Source organism: Sander vitreus, chromosome 15, assembly GCF_031162955.1.
Source record: "Sander vitreus isolate 19-12246 chromosome 15, sanVit1, whole genome shotgun sequence".
NCBI lineage: Eukaryota > Metazoa > Chordata > Actinopteri > Perciformes > Percidae > Sander > Sander vitreus.
In genome coordinates this window covers 6,266,462-6,288,612 of record NC_135869.1, presented here as the reverse complement: position 1 = coordinate 6,288,612, position 22,151 = coordinate 6,266,462, and the positions used below count along the sequence as shown (strand labels likewise).

At 41.1% G+C, this 22,151-nt stretch overlaps 1 protein-coding gene across 1 annotated transcript in view; it reads left to right on the top strand.

The window, feature by feature from the left end:
• Positions 1-22,151, top strand: part of LOC144530715 (junction plakoglobin a-like) — a 136,637-nt gene that overhangs the window by 78,609 nt on the left and 35,877 nt on the right. The window contains exons 3-9 of the mRNA XM_078270415.1: positions 261-494; positions 7,136-7,389; positions 7,479-7,717; positions 12,810-13,011; positions 14,212-14,356; positions 14,442-14,545; positions 19,035-19,154. Of these exons, the coding sequence (XP_078126541.1) occupies positions 261-494; positions 7,136-7,389; positions 7,479-7,717; positions 12,810-13,011; positions 14,212-14,356; positions 14,442-14,545; positions 19,035-19,154 (1,298 nt within the window). The remainder of the gene's footprint in view (positions 1-260; positions 495-7,135; positions 7,390-7,478; positions 7,718-12,809; positions 13,012-14,211; positions 14,357-14,441; positions 14,546-19,034; positions 19,155-22,151) is intronic.

The following is a 22,151-nucleotide window of genomic DNA, read 5'->3' as shown; positions in this document are numbered from 1 at the left end:
TGTGAGAGAAAGGACACTATATCTTGGAATGTAATTCTAAGACATACAGTATGATGCTTTTAAGAAACAATTGCAAATAAAAAAAAAACCCGTTACTGTTACTTACATCTTCCACACCCCCCCCCACTGCTGGAAAAAATCCTAGTGGAAACATTGAGTCTGTTGAGGATATGGAATAAATGCTCAAACAACTTTCTATATACTAGTATTAGGAGCAGTATTACTAGTATCTGATCTCAGACATATCTTGTTCCCTGCAGTGAGTGAGGCGAACAGTGTGGTGAAGGTGGCGGAATGGCAGCAGACCTACTACGCCTCAGACTCTGGAATCCAATCAGGAGCCACCACAGTCCTGGACGATGAGAGCAGCACTGAGTACAGCGGCCGTAAAAAGTACAATGGTAGTACTACAACCAGTACTACCACTGCTTCTGCTACTGCCAACACTGGGGGAGAAGGAGACACAGCAGCTGGTGGAATAGAGAGCCCCACAGGTGAGACTGTATACAGCACTTTAAAGGAGACCTATTATATACTGTTTTCAGATTCATACTTCACACTATTTTGTGAATCTAGTAGAACATGTTTACATGCTTTAATGTTCAAAAAACACTTTATTTTTCTCATACTGCCCATGGCTGCTGCACCTATATTTGCCCTCTGTCTGAGACACTTCGTTGGAGCACCTGTCTCTTTAAGCCCCGCTCCCGAAAAAGCCCAGTCTTCTCTGATTGGTCAGCATGTTTCCGCATGTTTGCGAGTCTCTGGAATCTCCACTTCTGTGCTGTGTTTTTGCACTCCGTTAGAGCCTGAGACTATTATACTATAATAGAATAATAGAATAGATAATAGAAGAATACTACAAGGCAGTAATGTGACCTGAAATTGGGGAGAAATTAACAACATTAGCAGCCAAGATTACAGGTTTCCCCATAGACAGCGACGCCATAGACTTCAACGGAGACCAGTGAAGTCAATTAGAAGCACTTTTCCGGTGATGGCTGAGCGTACTGCGCAGCTGCTGTGCAGCCTCAAACTGAGCTTGACAACGTAGAGTGACATGAGCAACCTGTCTGAAGCATGTCAGAAGTCTTCTGGTAGCTGTGCCAAGAGAAATCCGAATCATTCCAAATCTTGCAGAGAAAGAGAGCGTGAGTAGGAGCTGTCCATGAGCGTAGGAGCAGGTCGCATAGTTATGACACAATCGTTAACCTATTTTTGTGAGATACAAGGTAATGGAGCCTTTTATACATTGTCGTGTTTCTTTAGAAATAAACAATGGACAAATAGAGTCTTTAAACACAGATGTAGAGTTATTCGCTGTCAAAGTGACGCCAAAATTAATGGGAGTCAATGGAATGCTAACGGGAGGTGATGGCTTGTTAGCCTCGAAATCTCCCCATAGGAGGTACGCTATTGGCCAATTCTGCTTCCAACCTGTAGGGGCACCGAAGAGGAAAAGTGCTTTGGTGTTGCATACAGATTTGCATTATAGATATGACAGAAAATACAGAAAAGCATAATAGGTTCCCTTTAATGCTGCAGTTGGTAACTTTTAGAAAAACAAGTTTGTGTCATATTTTCTGAAACTTTTATTACATCCTGACAGTAGGACATGAGACAGATCATTTGTGAAAAAAATCATGTTCCTCTGCCTTCTCCTAGTGCTCCTATGGCATTTGCAAGATTCCACCGCACCCAAAGGAAAACAACCAATTAGAGCTGAGGAGTCTCTAACGCAGTGTCAATCACTGCTTGTGCGAGGTTCCGATCAAACCGTCAAACTAGGCAGCGCTGATCAAATGTTAATCAAGATTCTGTTACTGCATTGCCTATTTCTCGCTTCTAATGTTTTCAGTAGGGCTGTCAAAATGAACGCGTTAACACAAATATGTTTTAACGATGCATGAACACAGGTTCTGTTACGATCGATCATGAAGCCCAGTGTAACTGTAGAGTTCTCTGGTTTATCAGTGAAGTGCACAAACTACACGGCAGATTGGAGTCTCTGAGCGGGTCCAACAGGGGTTGACTGTGCATCGACAGGTTCCCATTATTAACGTCTTTTATATGAAATGTCTGTTTCCTCACTGTGCTGCATTTTCATAAAGAGCGTAGAGGATTGTGATGTTAATTGCAACTTTAGTACAACAACTGCTGCCTCGAAACAGCTCCACTTCGTTTACCGGAGCCGCTTGGAGACAGTGGGACAGCAGTAGCCTTCAGTAGTGTTGATTGGCTGTTACTCCCTCTGTGTTGTAATCCGAGCTTCTCCATTCTTTCTTTTGATAGCTGGTCTGTTAGTGCATGTGAGTTCATGTAGCCATGAGAAAACGTAGAAATTTCACCGAGAGCCATGTGGAGGCAAACCCAGCCTGCTGTTTTTCTTTTTCAGTATTTTAAGTACCCACCCCTTTAACTGAGAGAGGTAAAAAAATGATTTGGTTTCAGTTCATGTGTCTGTTTTGGTTTATTTCTATCATTCCTTCTTTCTTCACTCCCTTTGTCTTTGTTTCCTCTTAACATTCTCATTCTATCTCTCATTCCGTTTAGCATCAGATGAATAATCTCTATTTTTGTACATCTGTGTTGCTCTTTCTTCTGTATTTATAGTTGCTAAAATAAATGAAGTGATGGGATACCATGTAATATATTAGTCAACATGCCTGTACATTAATTTGCTGGCTCATAATTTGATTTTTTTTTTTTGTTGTTGTTTGCCCATCAATCTGTCCGACACACATTGTCCAAGACACCACTGAATGGATTTTTATGAAATGTATAATCAGTGTTAATTTATTATGTTTAAAATATGTATCAGTTTCTAACAAAGTTAACATGTTAAGCTTTTTGTGAGTAAATGCAGGTTAATGGTTCAGAAGAAACCATTTTCTGGCATTCATCTGTCTTTACTATAAAACCAACTTTATCTACAGTGTGAGATAATCTAACACAGTCACTCTGTTCCACTCCGCTTCTCACACATCACATAACACCCACGGGAAGAAATTAAAAAATTACCTCCAGGAAATAATTCCTCACAAACATGTTGCCTTACAAACTTTTCTGTCCCACCTGTGCTGTTAAATGAGATAGCCGGCCGTTTTAAGCTCAGTTTGACGAAGTGATGCTTGTACTTTCAAAGGAAATACACATTAATAATTCTTATTACACATGGTGTACATAGAAAAATGTCAACTAAATGTAGACCAGAATCAGAATCAGGTGTTTTGCCAAATAAGTACTTACAAGTAATTTGCCTTGGTGGTTGGTGCATACATAAACAAACACACATATTGAAATACCAAAACAAATATATACAAAATAGCTGTTTAACATAACAGTAATATATGGGCTATAACACCTAGCTATGGGTCATACATATAACATCTTAGGTGGTACTACTCCTTCTTTTTTTTTGGTGTCTAAATAGTGTCTAAATAGTCTTGCATTGCCAGACCTTCCTCCTGCTGTTTTTGCCACTGACAGACTCAGATTGTTATTCTAAGTGTCTGACAACATTATGGAAAGGATCCCTACAGAAAAACCTTTTTTGTTAAAGAGTAAAATCCTTTTTGTTTAACCAGAAATAGCTCCAAGATCATTAACCCACCAGATTTTAAATGAACAATACTTTCATCATGTATAAATGAAGCATATTTTTTGTTTTGTTTCTGTCGACTTTGAATGAAGTGTGTTTTACGATGATAAAATTATTAGTTTATTTAAATGGAGTGCGGTGGGTTTGGCGCTAGCCATTCGGGGATGTTTAAAAAAAAGAAGTCTCTTACTCGTTAACAAGAAGGTCGACCTCTGTAGGAATCCTTTCCATTGATGTTGTCAGACACTTAAAAGAATAATCTGAGCATGTTAGTGGCAAAACATTCACAAACAAAAATCAAGGAAAGATGACAGTGACTACAATATTTCAGACCATACAACAAAATAACATAATAGACAATAAACCATAAACCAAATAAACATATATAAATGACAACACCATTAGCCCATCATACATGTCTCTCTCCAGCACAAAGCGTCTTAGGAGCCCTCCAGAAAGCTCAGGTACTTTCCCCATTTTCTAGTGTAGACATCCAATCTGGAAAACCGTTAATAAGACATGTTTTTCAAACACCACAACCCTAGCCATTTCACAAGCCCACTTCTGGATTGATGGCACTCCTTCATTCCTCCATCCTCTTAAAATAATCTGTCTGGCTGTCATTAAACTAGTCTGGACACAGCTTCTTATGTGCTTCTCCATCCGGTTTCCATCCCAGAACAAAAAATCTTGGGCTGAATGGAACCTGGGTCCCTGCAATCTGACATAGGTTATTATGTATTCCAATCCAAAATTCCTCGTCCTTATTACAGGACCATAGGACATGAAGTAATTGGCCGTCCTCTGTCTTACATTTCCAACAATTTGGTGTGTCGTTCAGACCAATTCTAAACAATCTGGAGGGAGTCCAATAGAAGCGATGCATAATCTTGAACTGAATGAGGCGCACCCTCACATCGCGTGACATAGTTTTAATATTCCTACAGATTCTTTCCCACTCCTCATCATCCAGTGTAATACTCAGATCCCTTTCCCATGTCTTTTTGAGGGCTGCCCGGGCTCCATCCCCCAGGTCCTGCATAAGCATAGAATAATACCCAGAAGCCTCATGACCTTTTCCATATTTCAACACCACCTAATCTAAGCATTCTGGTGCCTTTGGGGCTAAAGAACTGGATCCAAAAATCCCCACTCACCGATGGCGAAGTTGCAAATATCTAAAAAACTCAAACCTAGGGATTCCGAATCACAGTACCACATCAAATGTACGAACGCTTCATCAGCTTCGGGTGTCCAAGAGATTGCTTGATGTGAACGGAGACCCTTACCATGGATCAGGGAGCTCAATGGAGCTTCCATAATTGCATAATTAGAAATAAAGTTTCTGTAATAGGAGCACATTCCCAAAAGGACAATACTTATTTCTTAATGATATGTTTGGGAAAGTTCCAGTTAGCTTTTATATGTTTGAGTGAGATGGATTTGCCATCAACTGTGATCACATGACCCATAAAAAAAATACTTCCTGTTGAACCAACTGAAGCCCTTATAAAATAGCTTCATGGCCTTCTGCAGCCAGATGTTTTACAGTGACATCAGGGACATGCACAGACATTTTGGGCAACAGGGGCTCAAGGGGAAAAAAATAACCTAATAGTTATTAAATAATTCTTTAATTCAAATTTAAACAAAACATTAAATATATTAACACAACTCTGACTACCTTATCAGTGTATTTTATTTCCCTTACGCAGTTGTTTAATACTCAACAGATTTAATACATATTCAAAAAATAATAATCAGTTCAGACAGAGACTTTTTAGTTTTCACCAGGCAACAGCAAAGGAAACTATGTCACAATGTGCATGTTTATAGTTTCAAGTATATATTTAGAATAACTGTCTGCACCAAGGAGAGGGACTTTCACTTAAGACTTTCACTTAAGACTTTCTTTATTTTGTGAATGGCAATACATCATTTTAATTCTTTTGGTGTTATTGGAATACATAACACTCTATGTCACTCTTTACACTAAACTGCTGCTATTTTGTTCATTTTACAGGAAAAAGCACTGTACCAATAATGAAGAAAGAAAACACTTTCTCTCGAGGAAGAAAAGAGCAAAATGCTCAAGCCCCTTTTGATGTCTGTGTGCACGTGGCTGAGTGACAGTGTCTTTTCCACATTGTAGTTTCTGCAAGTTTTTCATTCGATGGGCTGACTCTTATCATATATTTTATTTAAAAAAAAAAAAGTATAACTAGGCCCATTACTTAGTTTTCACATGGCAGGATAAATCCTGCTTGTCTGAGGGACTCAAACACTGGTGGTATGCCACCCACTGCTTCCTTTTTCAGGGGATATTGGCGTTGGCATGGTCTGTAATTAGTTTTGGGGGTGATCACTACTTTTCTGATTAGACCAGCACTAGAGCACCCCCTACAGAACTGTTTGATTATGTTTATCTACCTCTTTAGGTGCCCCACCCCTTTTTATGGCTAGGTTTAATGCTGGTTGCAATCGATATAGAGTGGAGTATTTGTATAAGTGGAGGGCTTCTCACCCGGATCTTAGAGGGTGTCCAGGAGCTCCAGGTAAGCGCTCACCGATAGTGATGGTCAGAAAAAAGAACAGCCAGGTCCGGTTGTGTATTGAATATAGGCATCTGAATCTTCAAACCATAAAAGACGCATACTCTCTTAAAGGTTTCTCAGTCTCCCATGCGTTTTGCGGCAGACAAAGGGTCTTTGCTTTGTTTAGTGCAGATTAAGCCAGATTGAGCCATATTTAGTGTAATTAGATCATATTTAATGAGGTCCATTCCAACTAAACATTTGTCCTTTTGGGAGCTAATGCAGAAGACTTAGTCTATATCCTTGATGTTCCACTTCTGGGAATGCTCCGTTGCAGCCGGAAAATCCGCAGGATTTCACTCATTCAGGCTGGATAGCCGTTGCTTTCTGCTTCCTTTGTGTTGGCATTTTAAACTCCGGTTGATTTATGAGGACTATGGTTAACCTTTTCTCAGATTGATTGAAAGGTAAATCCAGACAGCTAGCTAGACTATCTTTCCAATCTGAGTTTTCTGTTGTTCTGTTGTTTCTGAAACAACTTTTGAACGTGCACGTTCCACCAAAACAAGTTCCTTTCCGAGGCTATTTTGCAGCGGCACGCCAGCTTTTCTCCGGTGCTTAGCACCGCCCAAGACGATTGTGATTGGTTTAAAGAAATGCCACTTAAACCAGAACATTTTCATCCCATCCAGGAATGCTTTGTGGAGTAGCCAGACTCTTCTACAGCGAGCTTTGGAGGATTGTCTGGCAAAGTTAATTTAAGTTAGACACAATAATACATTCTGATAACACTCATGATAATGTTAGCTGAATGTTGAATTAAACTTCATTTCTCGACTTTAATTGCACATTTAAGCATTACTAAACTAATTATTTTAAGCTTGTTATGGCCTCTTCTTTGCGTGATCTCGCTTGCTTTTACACACACACACACACACACACACACACACACTAGCAGTCTCATATTCTATCTCCTTCTCTCTCTATCTACCTATAACAGATTTAGACGCTCAGTACTCTCTAACCCGTGCTCAGCGTGTCAGGGCCGCCATGTTCCCAGAGACCCTAGTGGAGGGGGAGGCGGCCATGCCCGTCCAATCAGATCCTTCACAGCAAAGTAATGTGCAACGTCTTGCTGAGCCTTCCCAACTGCTAAAGACTGCCATAGTCCACCTGATAAACTACCAGGACGACGCGGAGCTGGCCACTAGGGCAGTACCAGAGCTCACCAAGCTGCTAGGGGACGAAGATCCGGTATGCCACTGTCTTACAACTGAATTACTTTTGCTGAGTTTTCAGACACAATAATTCTATTTTACACAGATATTTTCTCTACTCTCCAGGTTGTGGTGAACAAGGCAGCCATGATAGTCAACCAGCTGACACGTAAGGAGGCCAGTCGTCGGGTGCTGGTGCAGTCTTCAGCCATGGTGAGCGCTGTGGTGCGCGCCATGACAACTGCGGTTGACATGGAGACAGCCCGTTGTGCGGCCAGCGTGCTGCACAGCCTGTCGCACCAGAGGGAGGGACTGCTGGCCATATTCAAGTCTGGAGGGATACCTGCACTGGTGCGCATGCTAAGGTAAAAACATTTCCTCTAATACCCTCTACTTCAGGGTGCTGCTTTCAAAAATGGGCTTACACACCCTCAACTGCCCCACCCATGACTGCTGCACCAACATTTGCTGCCCAAAAAACAAAAATCCCTCCAAAATACCATATTAAGACAACAAGACCTTGAGGAACACCATAGAAAAATCCATGCTGTGATGCTGTATCAAAAACCTTTGGCATTTGGAGATTTCTGTAAGAAAGACCATTGGATGGCAAGCACTTTTGTTCTGGAAACTCCTCAAAAAAAAACGTTATTGTCAATATACCTATGAAATCTATACATTCTCTGAATGCCCTAGGTCCCTAGTTTGTGGTTCATGAGGCTGTGCTTAAGGTCACAACAAGTCATTTTATAGAAGTTAAAATAATTGTTTCACTAAGACCGTTAAGGGACCACAGTATGTAATAATATTCAAATACACCATTTTTAGAATAGGTGAAAAATAACACATTCATACTGCATGAGAGAAACAGCATGATTTTTGCTAAAAACAACATGGGACCAGCATAAAGTCTGTAAAAGGGGAGACTTGTGGGTACCCATAAAACCCGCTTTCATTCAAATATATTGGGTTGAAAAGTCAAGCGTCTCCTGTGAAAATGGCCACGCCAGTTGTTCCTTCATCAGAATATAGCCTAGCATTGGAGCGTTGTTAAAGCCCCTTCCCAATGTGTTAGGACATGGTTGCCACATACCAATACTTAGGTTATCTATTTCAGATTGGTTACTTAGCTTACTTGGGGTTCTCCATCAGCCAGCATCCTTGGTATCGGTTCACCGAGTTGATTCATCTTGATGCTGCTTGGCATCTCATTTCATGACCCATTTTTTTTTTGAGTTACAAACATTTATAACTGCTGGTAAAGTGTAAAACATCACATTTTATAAATGAGTTACTAACATATTTAGCTGGCATAAGGTAGCTGTATTGTAAAGTGTGAAAAATACCACCATTTATTTATGGTTTACTAACATTTACAACTGGCAAAAGGGAGCCTCATAGTAACAACACGTGTAAAACACATCACCATTTATTAATGAGTAGCCAGCATTTAATATTGCAGGAGCCTTGTAGTAAAGTATGATATTTTTTTTTCTCCACATGAAATGCAAAGTAAGATGCGAAAAGAACAAGCAAACAAATGTATCACACATGTTGAAAATCAACAGTCAAAATAATGAAACTGTTGAGTATGATTAATACTTATATTTACACATAAAATGTGTTGAAAACATAAAATGACATTCTAACATTCAGACTGGAAACGCTTTCCACATATCCTTAAACAAGTGTGTGCAAGTGGCCCCTCAGGGTGACCAGAGCCAAGCCAGGATTACCATTCAAGAACCATGAGGTGTTCCTCCAACAAACTCTCCGTGTGATTTCCTCTCCGTCAACGGATGTGTCCTTTGATGGTCGGCCAAGCTCTTTCTATATGCGTATGACTGCAGGACTTAGGATCCACAAAGTACCTGCTGTGGTTTATGGTGTATTGTTTGTACCCCATGTTTCTCAACACACTCCTGTATGCCCTCCACTCATCACTCAGTACGTTTGCATGCACACCAATATTCCACTATTATTCCGAATTTGACAATATTCCGGTTCTCTGATTATCACGTTAACAGCATATTCCGGTAGGATGTTCCGAATACGGCCTTTTTCCGAATATAGCATTTTCCGATTAAGACGTGGGATATTCCAGTATTATTCGGGTTTTAGAGGCATTTTTTGGTACATGTATACAGGTCATTCGGAATATGCGTCTCAATCTGGGTTTTCACCGCAGGCTTATGGTCAGCTCTGTGCGTTGCTATGGTTTCTGTACACAAACCAACCAGCCAACAGTTTGCAAGGCTAGAGACCCTATAAGAAGAAGAAACACAGCTACTTTTAAACTTCATCACAGACTTGGATGTCAACATATATCAACAGGTTTTTGGATATGCCTACGCTACGCCAACCTTTTCAAGAAGGTGGTTGAAGGAATGAAAGAGGGACGCTGTGTTCGCACGGTCCAACAAGTCCTCCACCGCTGGTAAACTTTGAAAAATCCTGTTTTGCACGGCTACATGTAAACGGGAATATTAGTAGAATACTCACTTTCATTAGCCATGTAAACAGCTTAGTCGGAATATTGTCTTTTTCGGAATAAGGGCAAAAACCGGAATATTATGTGCATGTAAACGTACTGAGTGATTAGGCTAGTTTCTAACTTAAGACGCTGTCTGATCAGTGGTGCAAGGTGCCGTCTTGATAGTTTTTTTTGGGGCATTTTAGGATTTCCTCCTGTAGAACACTCTCCCTGCGCCTGGGTGTGTATCACGCCAGGAAACTGACAGCGAACTGAAGCTGTCCCCCCCCCCCCCCCCCACAAGATTGTGTGTTATACCCAGGGTGAAGCCATGAGCACGCTCCACCTGCTCTGCCTGAGAGATAGAGGAGACACATATTGCAGCCTGCTGGCCATCACAGGGGCTCCAACAATGTTAACGCTCGGCGACACTCGAGCAGCCGCGGAGGGACTGGCCGAGAAAAAGAAAGCACCCCGTCCAATCTGGTGTGACCGGAGAAGCAGAAATCCAAAGTTAGCTAGTGCCCGACGACAGAAGCTAGGTAAGATCCGTCTGCAGACAATTAAGCTAACTAACACTGACGCGAGCTATGCTTTGGGTGAGAAGAGGTTTTTGAATGGCGCTATGTCATCCGCACACACTTTTTATGGTAGGTGGCGCTACCTGGTGCGGACGGACATGCGTTCACTGGCCAGTCAGGATTGGCGTAATGAGATAAGTCCTTATTATTATGAAAAAAAACTTGGCATATACAATAGCCTTTTCAGATGGCCCTGACAAAAAAGTTATCAAAAGGATGTAGCTCACTTCAAAACATTTCAAATTACAAACGAATTTTTGTAGCTAGTGACCAAAACACCAATTTTAGCATATGTCGTCCAAAGTAAATGCTGTCAACTTACAAACAAAAATTTGGCAAACACTGGCCATTAAGGGGCGCTACAAATAAGAAAAGTTTATACCTCATGAAGGGCTCAAGCGAATTTTAGAGGGTACGAGCACGAATACGACTTCAAATTTACAGGGTAGATGTGCAATGCATCATACACCTTAAATACCAAAAATTACACGTGGACCACCAGGTGGCGCTATAAACAAAGTAGACATGTTTTGGCCTATTTCTCCCACATTCCACATGGCACATTTGAAAACCTTACACACGTGTTCCTTGAAGAAATCGTAATCACATGACGAAGGCCACACACAAAATCGCAAAATGTGCAAAACCTACTTTGTCATGCTCCTCCTGGGGTTTTCGCCCGATCTGCCTGAAATTTGCATATAACATCTTCAGATGAACCTGAGAAAAACATATTAAAGTAATTATGCTCAATTAAAAAAATGTGCAAATTACGAACAAACAAATGTTTGTAGCTAGCGACCAACACACAGCATATCTCGTCCAAAGTAAACACTATCAACGCGAAACCTAAGGTTCTTGTTTGCCATGCCACTCTGAGGCTCTGGACCAAACGTGGTGAACAATGTCCATTAGGGAGCGCTACAAATATGAAAAATATACATATATCTCATGAAGGGCTTATGCGATTGTTAGGGCCACTCCTGAGTTCACTACAGACCTTGCACTTTACTCATTGTAATATTTTCTGACGTTTTCCTTGCCGCTGTCTCACTTTGGGTTCTACTTTCTCTCGCGTCTTGCATGGGAGGCTTGGACCCCATCACAAATGCTTGCAGTTCAAGTTACTATTACTATTCTATTTAAACTCTTTAATGCACAAATTAAAGGAACTGGTGGGATTACATTTCACTAGAATGTTACCTTGATAACATGGGACAAGTAAAATATATTGATTGATTGTCCTAGACAGAACCATTTACTTGAGCTCTCTGTTCTGTTAAAAATCTATGAAACAAACTAATGTAAATGTTAAAATTTGACAGAAGCCATATGTACAAAGACATGGGGTTGAATACCACTCAAGACTAAAGAGATATTCTCACAGTCCAGCTACATAAGGTGGTCCGTATCCCACTGGGAAGCTTGTGGTGGGGCTGCCTTATGAACTCCATTCTCTGAGAAAATCTGTGAGATGATGTTGAATGCCCCAGAAAAGCTTTCAAGCGGACCTTGCTACATAAAACAACCCGTGATGCTGCTGCTGTTTGGTGCACTTTAGACAACAAAAATACTTTTTTCTCCATGAAAGTTCATTCTTGGTCTTGTGAATAGCAGTCGGACAAAATAACCTAAATAGAAGTTTCACCTACTACCTTTTTTTTTTGCAGCTTTCAACCACTTCTAATGTTATCATCAAGGAAAAGAATTGTTGACTATGTTGTCTTCCAATGACCCAAGTGTGGAACTTCAGTCACATAATAGCAGGTGGTTGTTTATCGGGAAGATGGTGACGTCTGTCTCTTTTCAAAGATGCTAATTAGCAATAGCCACAAAGTACAGCTGAGGCTTATGGGAATGTCATTAGTTTTGCAGCTACTTAGTCATTAAGTATTGGAATTTCGACATGATGACAACACTAGCTATAAGGATCAGGAAATTTCATACAATTCATCCTGAGGGGAACACGAATGTCTCAACCAAAGCTCATGGCAGTCCATCTTAAAGTTGCTGAGATACAGTATTTCAGGCTGGACACACCACAAAGTGGTGGACTAACTATCTACCTATAGTTAGGTTATCAGTTCAAAAGGTTGCTGATCCATACTAATGTCCCATTGCTTCACAAGGGGCTGGCATTTCCAAGTTTTTAAAGTACGCTAACTAAACACACGCACGCACGCACGCGCACACACACACACACACACACACACACACACACACACACACACTCTTCAACTGCTCAATTCTTTTTCACCCCACTTCCTACAACCTTGTGAATAATGAGATATTGGTGGCTGATAGAGGCCAGTAAAGGTCATAGATTGCTTAATGCCCCTTGAAATTAGTTCATTTTATGAAGTCTCTATATCCTTTTCTCTTTCTCTCTTCCTCCTCATGCAGTTCACCAGTGGAATCAGTCTTATTTTATTCCATCACCACCCTCCACAACCTGCTGCTGCACCAAGAGGGGGCCAAGATGGCGGTGCGCCTTGCTGATGGCCTGCAGAGGATGGTTCCCTTACTGAAAAAGAGCAACCCCAAGTTCCTGGCCATCACCACTGACTGTCTGCAGCTCCTGTCATATGGCAACCAGGAGAGCAAGGTGAGGAGAGGACCTTAAAGTGGACCTATTATATAGCCTTTTCATGTTTGTATTTTGTAATTCTATTAGAACATGTTTACATGCTTTAATGTTCAAAAAACACTTTAATTTTTCTCATACTGCCCATGACTGCTGCACCTGTATTCACCCTCTGTATGAGACGCTCTGTGGGAGTGCTGCCTCTTTAAGCCCCCCTCCCGAAAAAGCCAAGTCTGCTCTGATTGGCCAGCGCATGTCCACAAGTCATGAGATCTCCGTTGTGTAGATTCACTCCAGAGCCTGAGACTGACACCAACGGAGTATGTAGCAGGACTTTCTACCCTGAAAAATCACCAATAAACCAAATACTACACAACCGGACATGTTCTAGCAGTAATGTGACCCGAAATTGGGGGGGAAATTAGCAACATTGGCCGCCAGGATTACAGCTATCTGGTGTTAGCATGCAGCCACTGTTGTTAGCAGTAGACACTAATAGAATATAGCATCACTTTCTACTGTCAACAATCGCAGATAAAGGCTTCTAAATCAAATACTAGGTACATAACTGGAAATGTTCTAGCAGTAATGTGACCTGAAATTGTTGAGAAATGACCAACATTGGCCGCCAAGATTTCAGCTATCTGGCGTTAGCACACAGCCACTGTTGTTAGCAGTGGACACTAATAGAATATAGCAGCACTTTCTACGGTCAGAAATAGCAGAAAAGGGCTTCTAAACCAAATACTACATTAACGGAAAGGTTTCAGGAGTAATGTCACTCAGAATTGGGGTGAATTTAACAATACTGGCAGTCAAGATGACATTTCGTTCTGCCGTTAGCATGCAGCTTAATGCCACAATGTTAACACCGCAGTAGCGTAAAAGAAAAAAACTCCAGTCCTGCCTGGCTGGAGCAGATGACCAATCATAGATGACTGGCTTGATGTTACGTAAGACTTAGCCGAGAGTAGAAAAAACGGTTTAAACCAGCAACATTTTAGCTCACGGGGATGTCTCTGAAATACGTTTACCTCATTATTTTGTTTTGCCGTGTTTTGGCCACGTTTAACATGAAAATCCAACATTATGACATTGTACTAGATATGACAGGAAAAGCGGAAAAGCATAATAGTTCCACTTTAACATTGGGAAGGAGATCCTTGTCGTGTCCACTTATTTATTAGAGAATTACCCCTACTACTTCCTGTTTCTTTTCAGCTGATCATCCTAGCCAATGGAGGCCCAGAGGGTCTGGTGTTCATCACAAGGAACTACAACTACGAGAAGCTCCTGTGGACCACCAGTCGCGTTCTTAAAGTGCTCTCTGTCTGTCCCAGCAACAAGCCTGCGATAGTAGAGGCTGGTAAGTCTGCATCCCTGATCATGAATGTAGGACATTCAGTGTAGAGTGTAGATCTCTGTATACGTCTGTTTACATCTGTGTCCAGGTGGTATGCAGGCTTTGGGCCAACATCTTACAGGTTCTAGTCAGCGTCTGATCCAGAACTGTCTATGGACGCTCCGCAATCTGTCAGATGCTGCAACCAAACAGGTACGTATTGATTCACCTTCTACTAATACTAAATACCACTAGCTAGATGGATCGACACATACCATGTCATGGGTTCTGCTTTTGTTTACAGTGTTCTCCTCCCAGTTTAACCTGGAACTACAGTGGTGTGAAAAAGTGTTTGCCCCCTTCCTCATTTCCTGTTCCTTTGCATGTTTGTCACACTTAAGTGTTTCGGAACATCAAACCAATTTAAACAAAAAGTCAAGGACAACACAAGTAAACACAAAATGCAATTTGTAAATGAAGGTGTTTATTATTAAAGGAGAAAAAAAATCCAAACCATCATGGCCCTGTGTGAAAAAGTGATTGCCCCCCTTGTTAAAACATACTATAACTGTGGTTGTCCACACCTGAGTTCAATTTCTCTAGCCACACCCAGGCCTGATTATTGCCACACCTGTTCACAATCAAGGCATCACTTAAATAGGAGCTGCTTGACACAGTAAGGTCCACCAGAAGATCCTTAAAAGCTACACATCATGCCGAGACCCAAAGAAATTCAGGAACAATTGAGAAAGAAAGTAATTGAGATCTATCAGTCTGGAAAGGGTTATAAAGCCATTTCCAAAGCTTTGGGAATCTAGTGAACCACAGTGAGAGCCATTATCCACAAATGGCGAAGACATGGAACAGTGGTGAACCTTCCCAGGAGTGGCCGGCCGCCCAAAATTACCCCAAGAGCGCAGCGACGACTCATCAAGAGGTCACAAAAGACCCCACAACAACGTCCAAAGAACTGCAGGCCTCACTTGCCTCAGTTAAGGTCAGCGTTCATGCCTCCACCATCAGGAAAAGACTGGGCAAAAATGGCCTGCATGGCAGAGTTCCAAGGAGAAAACCACTGCTGAGCAAAAAGAACATTCAAAGCTTGTCTCAATTTCTCCAGAACACATCTTGATGATCCCCAAGACTTTTGGGACAACATTCTGTGGACCGATGAGACAAAAGTGGAACTCTTTGGAAGGTGTGTGTCCAAGTATATCTGGCGTAGAAGGAACACTGCATTTCATAAAAAAGAACATTATACCAACTGTAAAATATGGTGGTGGTAGTGTGATGGTCTGGGGCTGTTTTTGCTGCTTCAGGACCTGGAAGACTTGCCGTGATAAAAGGAACTATGAATTCTGCTGTCTACCAAGAGATCCTGAAGGAGAATGTCCGACCATCTGTTCGTGTACTCAAGCTGAAACGAACTTGGGTTCTGCAGCAGGACAATGATCCTAAACACACCAGCAAGTCCACCACCGAATGGCTGGAGAAAAACTAAATGAAGACTTTGGAGTGGCCTAGCCAAAGTCCTGACCTGAATCCTATTGAGATGTTGTGGTATGACCTTAAAAAGGCCGTTCATGCTCGAAATCCCTCTAATGTAACTGAATTAGGACAATTCTGCAAAGATGAGTGGGCCAAAATTTCTCCAGGACGCTGTAAAAGCCTCATTGCACGTTATCGCAAACACTTGGTTGCAGTTGTTGCTGCTAAGGGTGGCCCAACCAGTTATTAGGTTTAGGGGGGCAATCACTTTTTTCACACAGGGCCATGATGGTTTGGATTTTTTTCACCTTTAATAATTAACACCTTCATTTACAAATTGCATTTTGTGTTTACTTGTGTTGTCCTTGACTATTGTTTAAATTGGTTTGATGTTCGAAACACTTAAGTGTGACAAACATGCAAAGGAACAGGAAATGAGGAAGGGGGCAAACACTTTTTTCACACCACTGTACATTTAGGCACTGCTCAGGGGGGATGTACTGGAACAGTTCATTTGCAACACAGCAAACAAAGCAATTACTAACGCAGTACTTGTGTTTAGCTAAGCACTGCAAGGAAGTGAATCTCTATTTACAGACGATGTTCAAATTTTTGTAAGTGTTTTTAAGTTTTGTTGCCATTTGTTGGTGTAAACTGTAAATTGTGTGCACAGTGATGGGTGGTACATTAATAGTTTTTATTACATTTCCCACTCAGGTTCAGCTTACATAAGCATTTTCATAATCATGTAACTTTTCTAGTAGGGAGCTTTTTCTTCTAGGCAGTTCGACCAAATGCCAGTCATGCGTCCATGACCGTATATTGCAGTATTTTTGCCAGGAAGATGATTTAACTGGCTGCCCCGGTGAATCGTCTGGTAGAGCGCATGCACCATGTATTAAAGATGAGTCACAGCGACCCAGGTAGATTCTAGCCGGACCTTTTGCTGCATGTTGTCCCCTCTGTGTCTCCCCTGCCTAACCTGTCTCTCCAAGCGGTAAAGCATATAAAGCAAAAAAAAAGAAAAAAGAAAAGAAAGACACGATTGCACTGCACTCTCGTAGTTTCTCCACCAGATTTTTCACCTGCTTCTCTGCTAGTCTTCAGTTGTGAATCGAGCAGCTGGCTGGTTTGACAACTAGTCTGGTGCCGGTCTCATTCCCTCGGCTTCATTCTGTCAACCTCCTACCGTGGATTGGACCCTTCCATTCATTTAATGATATTAACGTTAAGCAATATCACATATTATTAAAATGAAGGCATTACATTAAATGTGAGAGAAAATAAAAAAAAATAAAAAAAACACAGTGCTGGCTCATAACAATGCTGCTGATGCTGGCTGCAATAGTTTATAAAGGCCAGCTAACAGGTGTCAGAAATCAGGGGATGATGGAGGGAGAGTTCCAGGTTACTTGCAAAATATAGCATTCAGAGCAGCGTTGTACACAAGTGGTTGTGTTGTCAGTGGTTTTGTCAGTATTTTTTTTTTTGGTACTGATACATACTGTACAACATATATCTGAATGTACAGGCCTGCTAATAGCTTACTTCCAGTGTTTCGTCTTGTAAACATATTTTTAAAGAAAACATTTGCACATCCAAACAATTTTTCTGTGCAGGTGCGTAGGACAAAAACAAAAACTTGAAGAAAGAGAAAGTCCAACATACTGCTCTTGCTGCAGCATCACCATTTATTTAAGAAAACTAACGTTTCGGTACCTCTGGACCTTCGTCAAGAGTATGTCTTGTAAACATAAAAATAAATTAGTTACATTTATTAAATATGAGATGGAACTACTTATGTATGCTTTTTAGTATCACTGGCTTAGTTGTAAGACTGTTCCTACTTGTGCTGTGTGGAGGCCAAGGTTATAATCGTTAACGAAAACGAACGAAATAACCAAAACTAGGTGGGAAAAAACATTGTCGTTAACTGGAATAAAAACAAAAACAAGGCATTACAAAAAAACGATAAATAAACTAAAACTGTAATGTCTGTTTGCAAAACTAACAAAAATAAAATTATCGAGTAAATGTCCTTAGTTTTCGTCTTTGTCGATCTTTCATAGAGCAAATAACGTTATATCTCTCCGACCATGACATTTCCCGTAGACATGTATAGTTTCCGACTGAGAACCCAGAAATTCCGACATTCCACGTCAAATTGAACACAACATGTCCGTGGCTCCGTGCCTCTCGCCTGGCATCATGGCGGTACCGAAAGTCGGAAGAAAGCGGCAGTCCTATTTGATTATGACTGTGTCAGATAAAAGCGCCTCGCAGTGGAAGGTGGTAAAATATGTGGACAATTTATTACAGGGAAAAATCACACGAATTTGAAAGTACATTTGAGAAGCGCACACAAGCTAGGAGGCTAACCTAGCTTACCTTAACAAGGTAAAGGAGAACGCAAAGCCCCCTTTCCCCGAAACAGAAGCTAACCCCGGTACAGGGCATGGATGTATGGGTACAGGGCCAGACAGCATGACGGAGACAACAGCAGGACAGAGAACACTACAGGAGGGCTTTCACCGGCGACCTGATAGCTGCTGGTTAGTAAATACGCAGGAACACCAAAAGCGGGAGGAAGCGTGGGTTAATATGTGGATTATTATGGGATGTCTACACAACTGTGTGAGTCGATTGACTTCAAAAAAGTTCGCCACTTTACTCAAACCAAAGTTTAAAACACCTGTTCATGTCTTCTTTAGTCTGTTGGCTATTTAGGTTTTTTCCTGGAACACGTCACTTACACATTTTGCACATACTGCCTCTTGTGTAGACTGTTTACATATTTATGACCATATGTAGGCTACATTTATGTACTGGTGTTATTGTTGAATACATTGTGAATACATATTTCTAAAATTGTATGATGTTTTTGTTGAGTTATTATTACACAATACTTTTCTGACCTTTTTGAATCCCCCGACAAATAACCCATATTACAAAAAAAGACTAAAACTAATAAAAACTAAACTAAAACTAAGCATTTTCAAAAAATAAAAACTAAACTAGCAAACCCGCTTTAAAAACTAATTAAAACTAAACTGAATTTGAAAACAAAAAGTCAAAACGAAATAAAAATAAAAACTAATGAAAAATGCAAAAACTATAATAACCTTGGTGGAGGCTTAAGCCAAGCTGTCACTGATTTGTCAGTTCTCTCTCTCTGTCTGTCTGTCTGTCTGTCTCCACTGGTCTCTCTCTGTAGGAGGGATTAGATGGTCTGCTGCAGATATTGGTCACCCAGCTGGGCTCAGATGACGTCAACATGTTGACATGCGCAACTGGCATCCTGTCAAACCTCACCTGTAATAACTCCCGCAACAAGGTAACCATTATGAGATGGCACACTACATGGCCACATGTGTGTGGACATCTGAACATTTCTGCTATACTTGATAGTTGAACATGTGATTCACAAACAATGGGTATTAATCTGCTGCCATAACAGCCTCCACTCTACTGGAAAAGCTGAGAATGACATATGTATGAATTGTATTAGTGAGTACAACCCCAACAGGGTGATGCAGGACCCCAATGTGAAGTGGCTTGCTCTACATTATCCCCCTTATTACATGACTTACCAAATAAATCAATAATTTGACACAAAATATTGATATAAAGAGGATTTAATTGTGTGGGTGGGTGCTGGTTGATGTTTTTCCCCTTTTTCCAAAGGTTTTTAATTACAGATTTAAATACCCTGTTGCTGGATTTGAAGGTAGCACAATTCATTATGTCAAAACATTGAGAAGTGCTGACATATTTCAGCCTTACAGTAAATGCTATGCAACTGGCATTATACCATGGTCTAGGTGAATGCTCGATTCTGATTGGCTGCAGGGTGTCCATAAAAAAGTGTTATAGGACACCTACTAAAGGAGTTCCAGTGAAACTGACTATTTACTGTTCTAAATGAATGTGCTACATTAAAACAAAAAGAAATGCGAATCTGTCATTTCCAACACTGTGTGGTGCTTCAGTGCCCCGTCCTCTCAACGCCACAGGATGGCGCTAACACATAAGCTGCAAGAAGTAAGTTGCACCGCCCCTCTGAACTGACTTTGTTTCACAGCGAATAACGTTATCTCACATCTTGTTCGCTGTTCAGGTCGCTACTTCAGGCTGCAGCCGACAGTAACGTTACACATCGCGGATAAAATTGTTCGTAAAAGTCGTTATATTGTTTTGGGGACAATGACATGGCTGGATAGTGAGCTTGTCTTGATGTTAAACATACTGTCAAATTATTTTTGCTGATTGCCAACTGTACACAATGTTATTGATTTTGGATCTCGCTAGCATAGCGTTAGCTGAGCTGAATGGTTCTACGAGCTGAGCGGACTATAAATATCTCTGGTTGCTAAGGGTGGCAAGTTGTATCAAAGGTCCGTTCTATTCCCTGGAGCACTGAACAACGTTTGCATTGCATAAGAATCTTATGGGATGGGAATGATTGTTCCAGGTATTAGTCAAACCCTCGGGCATAACCAGGGAAACAGAGTTATTGTTTGGAAAAACTTTAGATTTCGATTGTAAAACTAAAAATATGTTATTTGGCAAGTGACCATGGTATAAGCGGGTTAATGCCCTTCGAGGTGTCCATTGTTAGGTATTAATGAACTTCGGCGGAGGCCACCTCGCCGTTGTCCATTAATACCTGACAATGGACCCCTTGTTAGGCATTAATCCTTACATATAATATGTTTTATCGTTGGCATTTCTAATAGATGCATAAAATGATTGCAGCATCTGATTAAGGTTCATGTGTTAGGTCTCTTTTACAACTGCAGGTCCTTTATTTGGTCTCGACAAAGGACAAATATATCCACTGTTGCCTTTTAATAACAATAATTATTACAGTAATAATAATAAATGTATTGATACAGCTCTGGTCCACTTTGTGTTCACACAGCCTTTTTATTTACAAAGGAGTAAACATAACAGGAAGTCATATGGTTGGACAGGTAACTCATTTATTGGACAGTTTTGGTAATGTCATCCTGCATCGTCAGTACTATATGGATTTATGGAAGAAAGTCTAATTTCTACGCCTGTTCTCCATTATCAAATTGAAATAGCCCCCTAGAACAACATTGAGGTTCCCTATAGCTTGTCATTTCTTTTCCAAATCTATAAAAAAAAAAAAAATGCCTGATCATCTACATTAGCTGCATAAGAATTAGTTCTTGCCCTTGTATTTCAGCCAGAACGATAATGACTCTTCCAGAATTATCCTTCATTTGTTTAATTCATTGAAACTGCAGGTGCTTGCTAATCAATGTAATGACCCCTCTACTCCTGCTAGACCCCACACTGTGAAACACACATCCAATTCATCCGCCACACAAGTTTTCAGATTCCACAAACAACATATGCGTTTCTTGCAAAAAATATCACATCATGTTGTTGTTTTGTTTTTTTAAGACTGGACATAACCTTCCTCCTTTTGATGGGATTCGCAATTCCATCAACATTCCAGGTGGAGAAACGTACAGAGCTTAAGTTAGATGACAGAACTATATATTAAAATATTAAAGCCCTCTTCTGAGCACATATCAAATACAAAGTGGTGATGACTAAACACAACTAAATCCCAAATACTCACAGAATGTGAGAGTCCATGTGCCCCTGAACCTGAACAATGCACAGTTCAGCTCCCTTAAAAGTTTGTCTTTGCGGTCCGTCATCCGTTGTCACTTCACGCGCTCCGTCTCCCATGCACTGCTACCGAAAAAAAAGAAGTCCAACCAGAGTAATACAACAGGAAATATGTCCAAGTAGGATCCCAGCCAGTGACTCACATTAGCGCCAGTTTGTCCCATGAGAGAGCCAAGAAAAAAGAAAAACAGGCAGCCATCAGAAGAGGCTGCACATCATTTTAAGTCCCTCGGCAACAAATCACTCCATATTTTCTATGAATGCCATCCCCTTTCGGGGGCATTCAAATGTCTTAACTCCAACCATGGCTTCTATTTTAAGTTTGGCAGGATACAGGATTATGAATCTCCCCCTCTCTCTCTCATTAAGCTTTTTCTTTCACTCCTTGAACCTATTTCGCGCTTTATCTGCTCTGGCGAAGTCTGGAAATAGCATTATTTTGTTATTCTGCCAGGATAACTTGCCCTCGATTCTTGCCCCCCACAACACCAGGTCCCGGTCCAATGATCTTAGGAATCTCGCCAGAACGGCCCTGGGTCTGCCTCCTGCCTGGGGTTGCTGGCTGACGGTTCTGTGTGCACGCTCAATCTCAATCTCTCGCTCAGTCTCCAGCAACTTCACTGCATCTCCTCCTTCCTTACCTTCGGGGATGCCCAGAAAACGG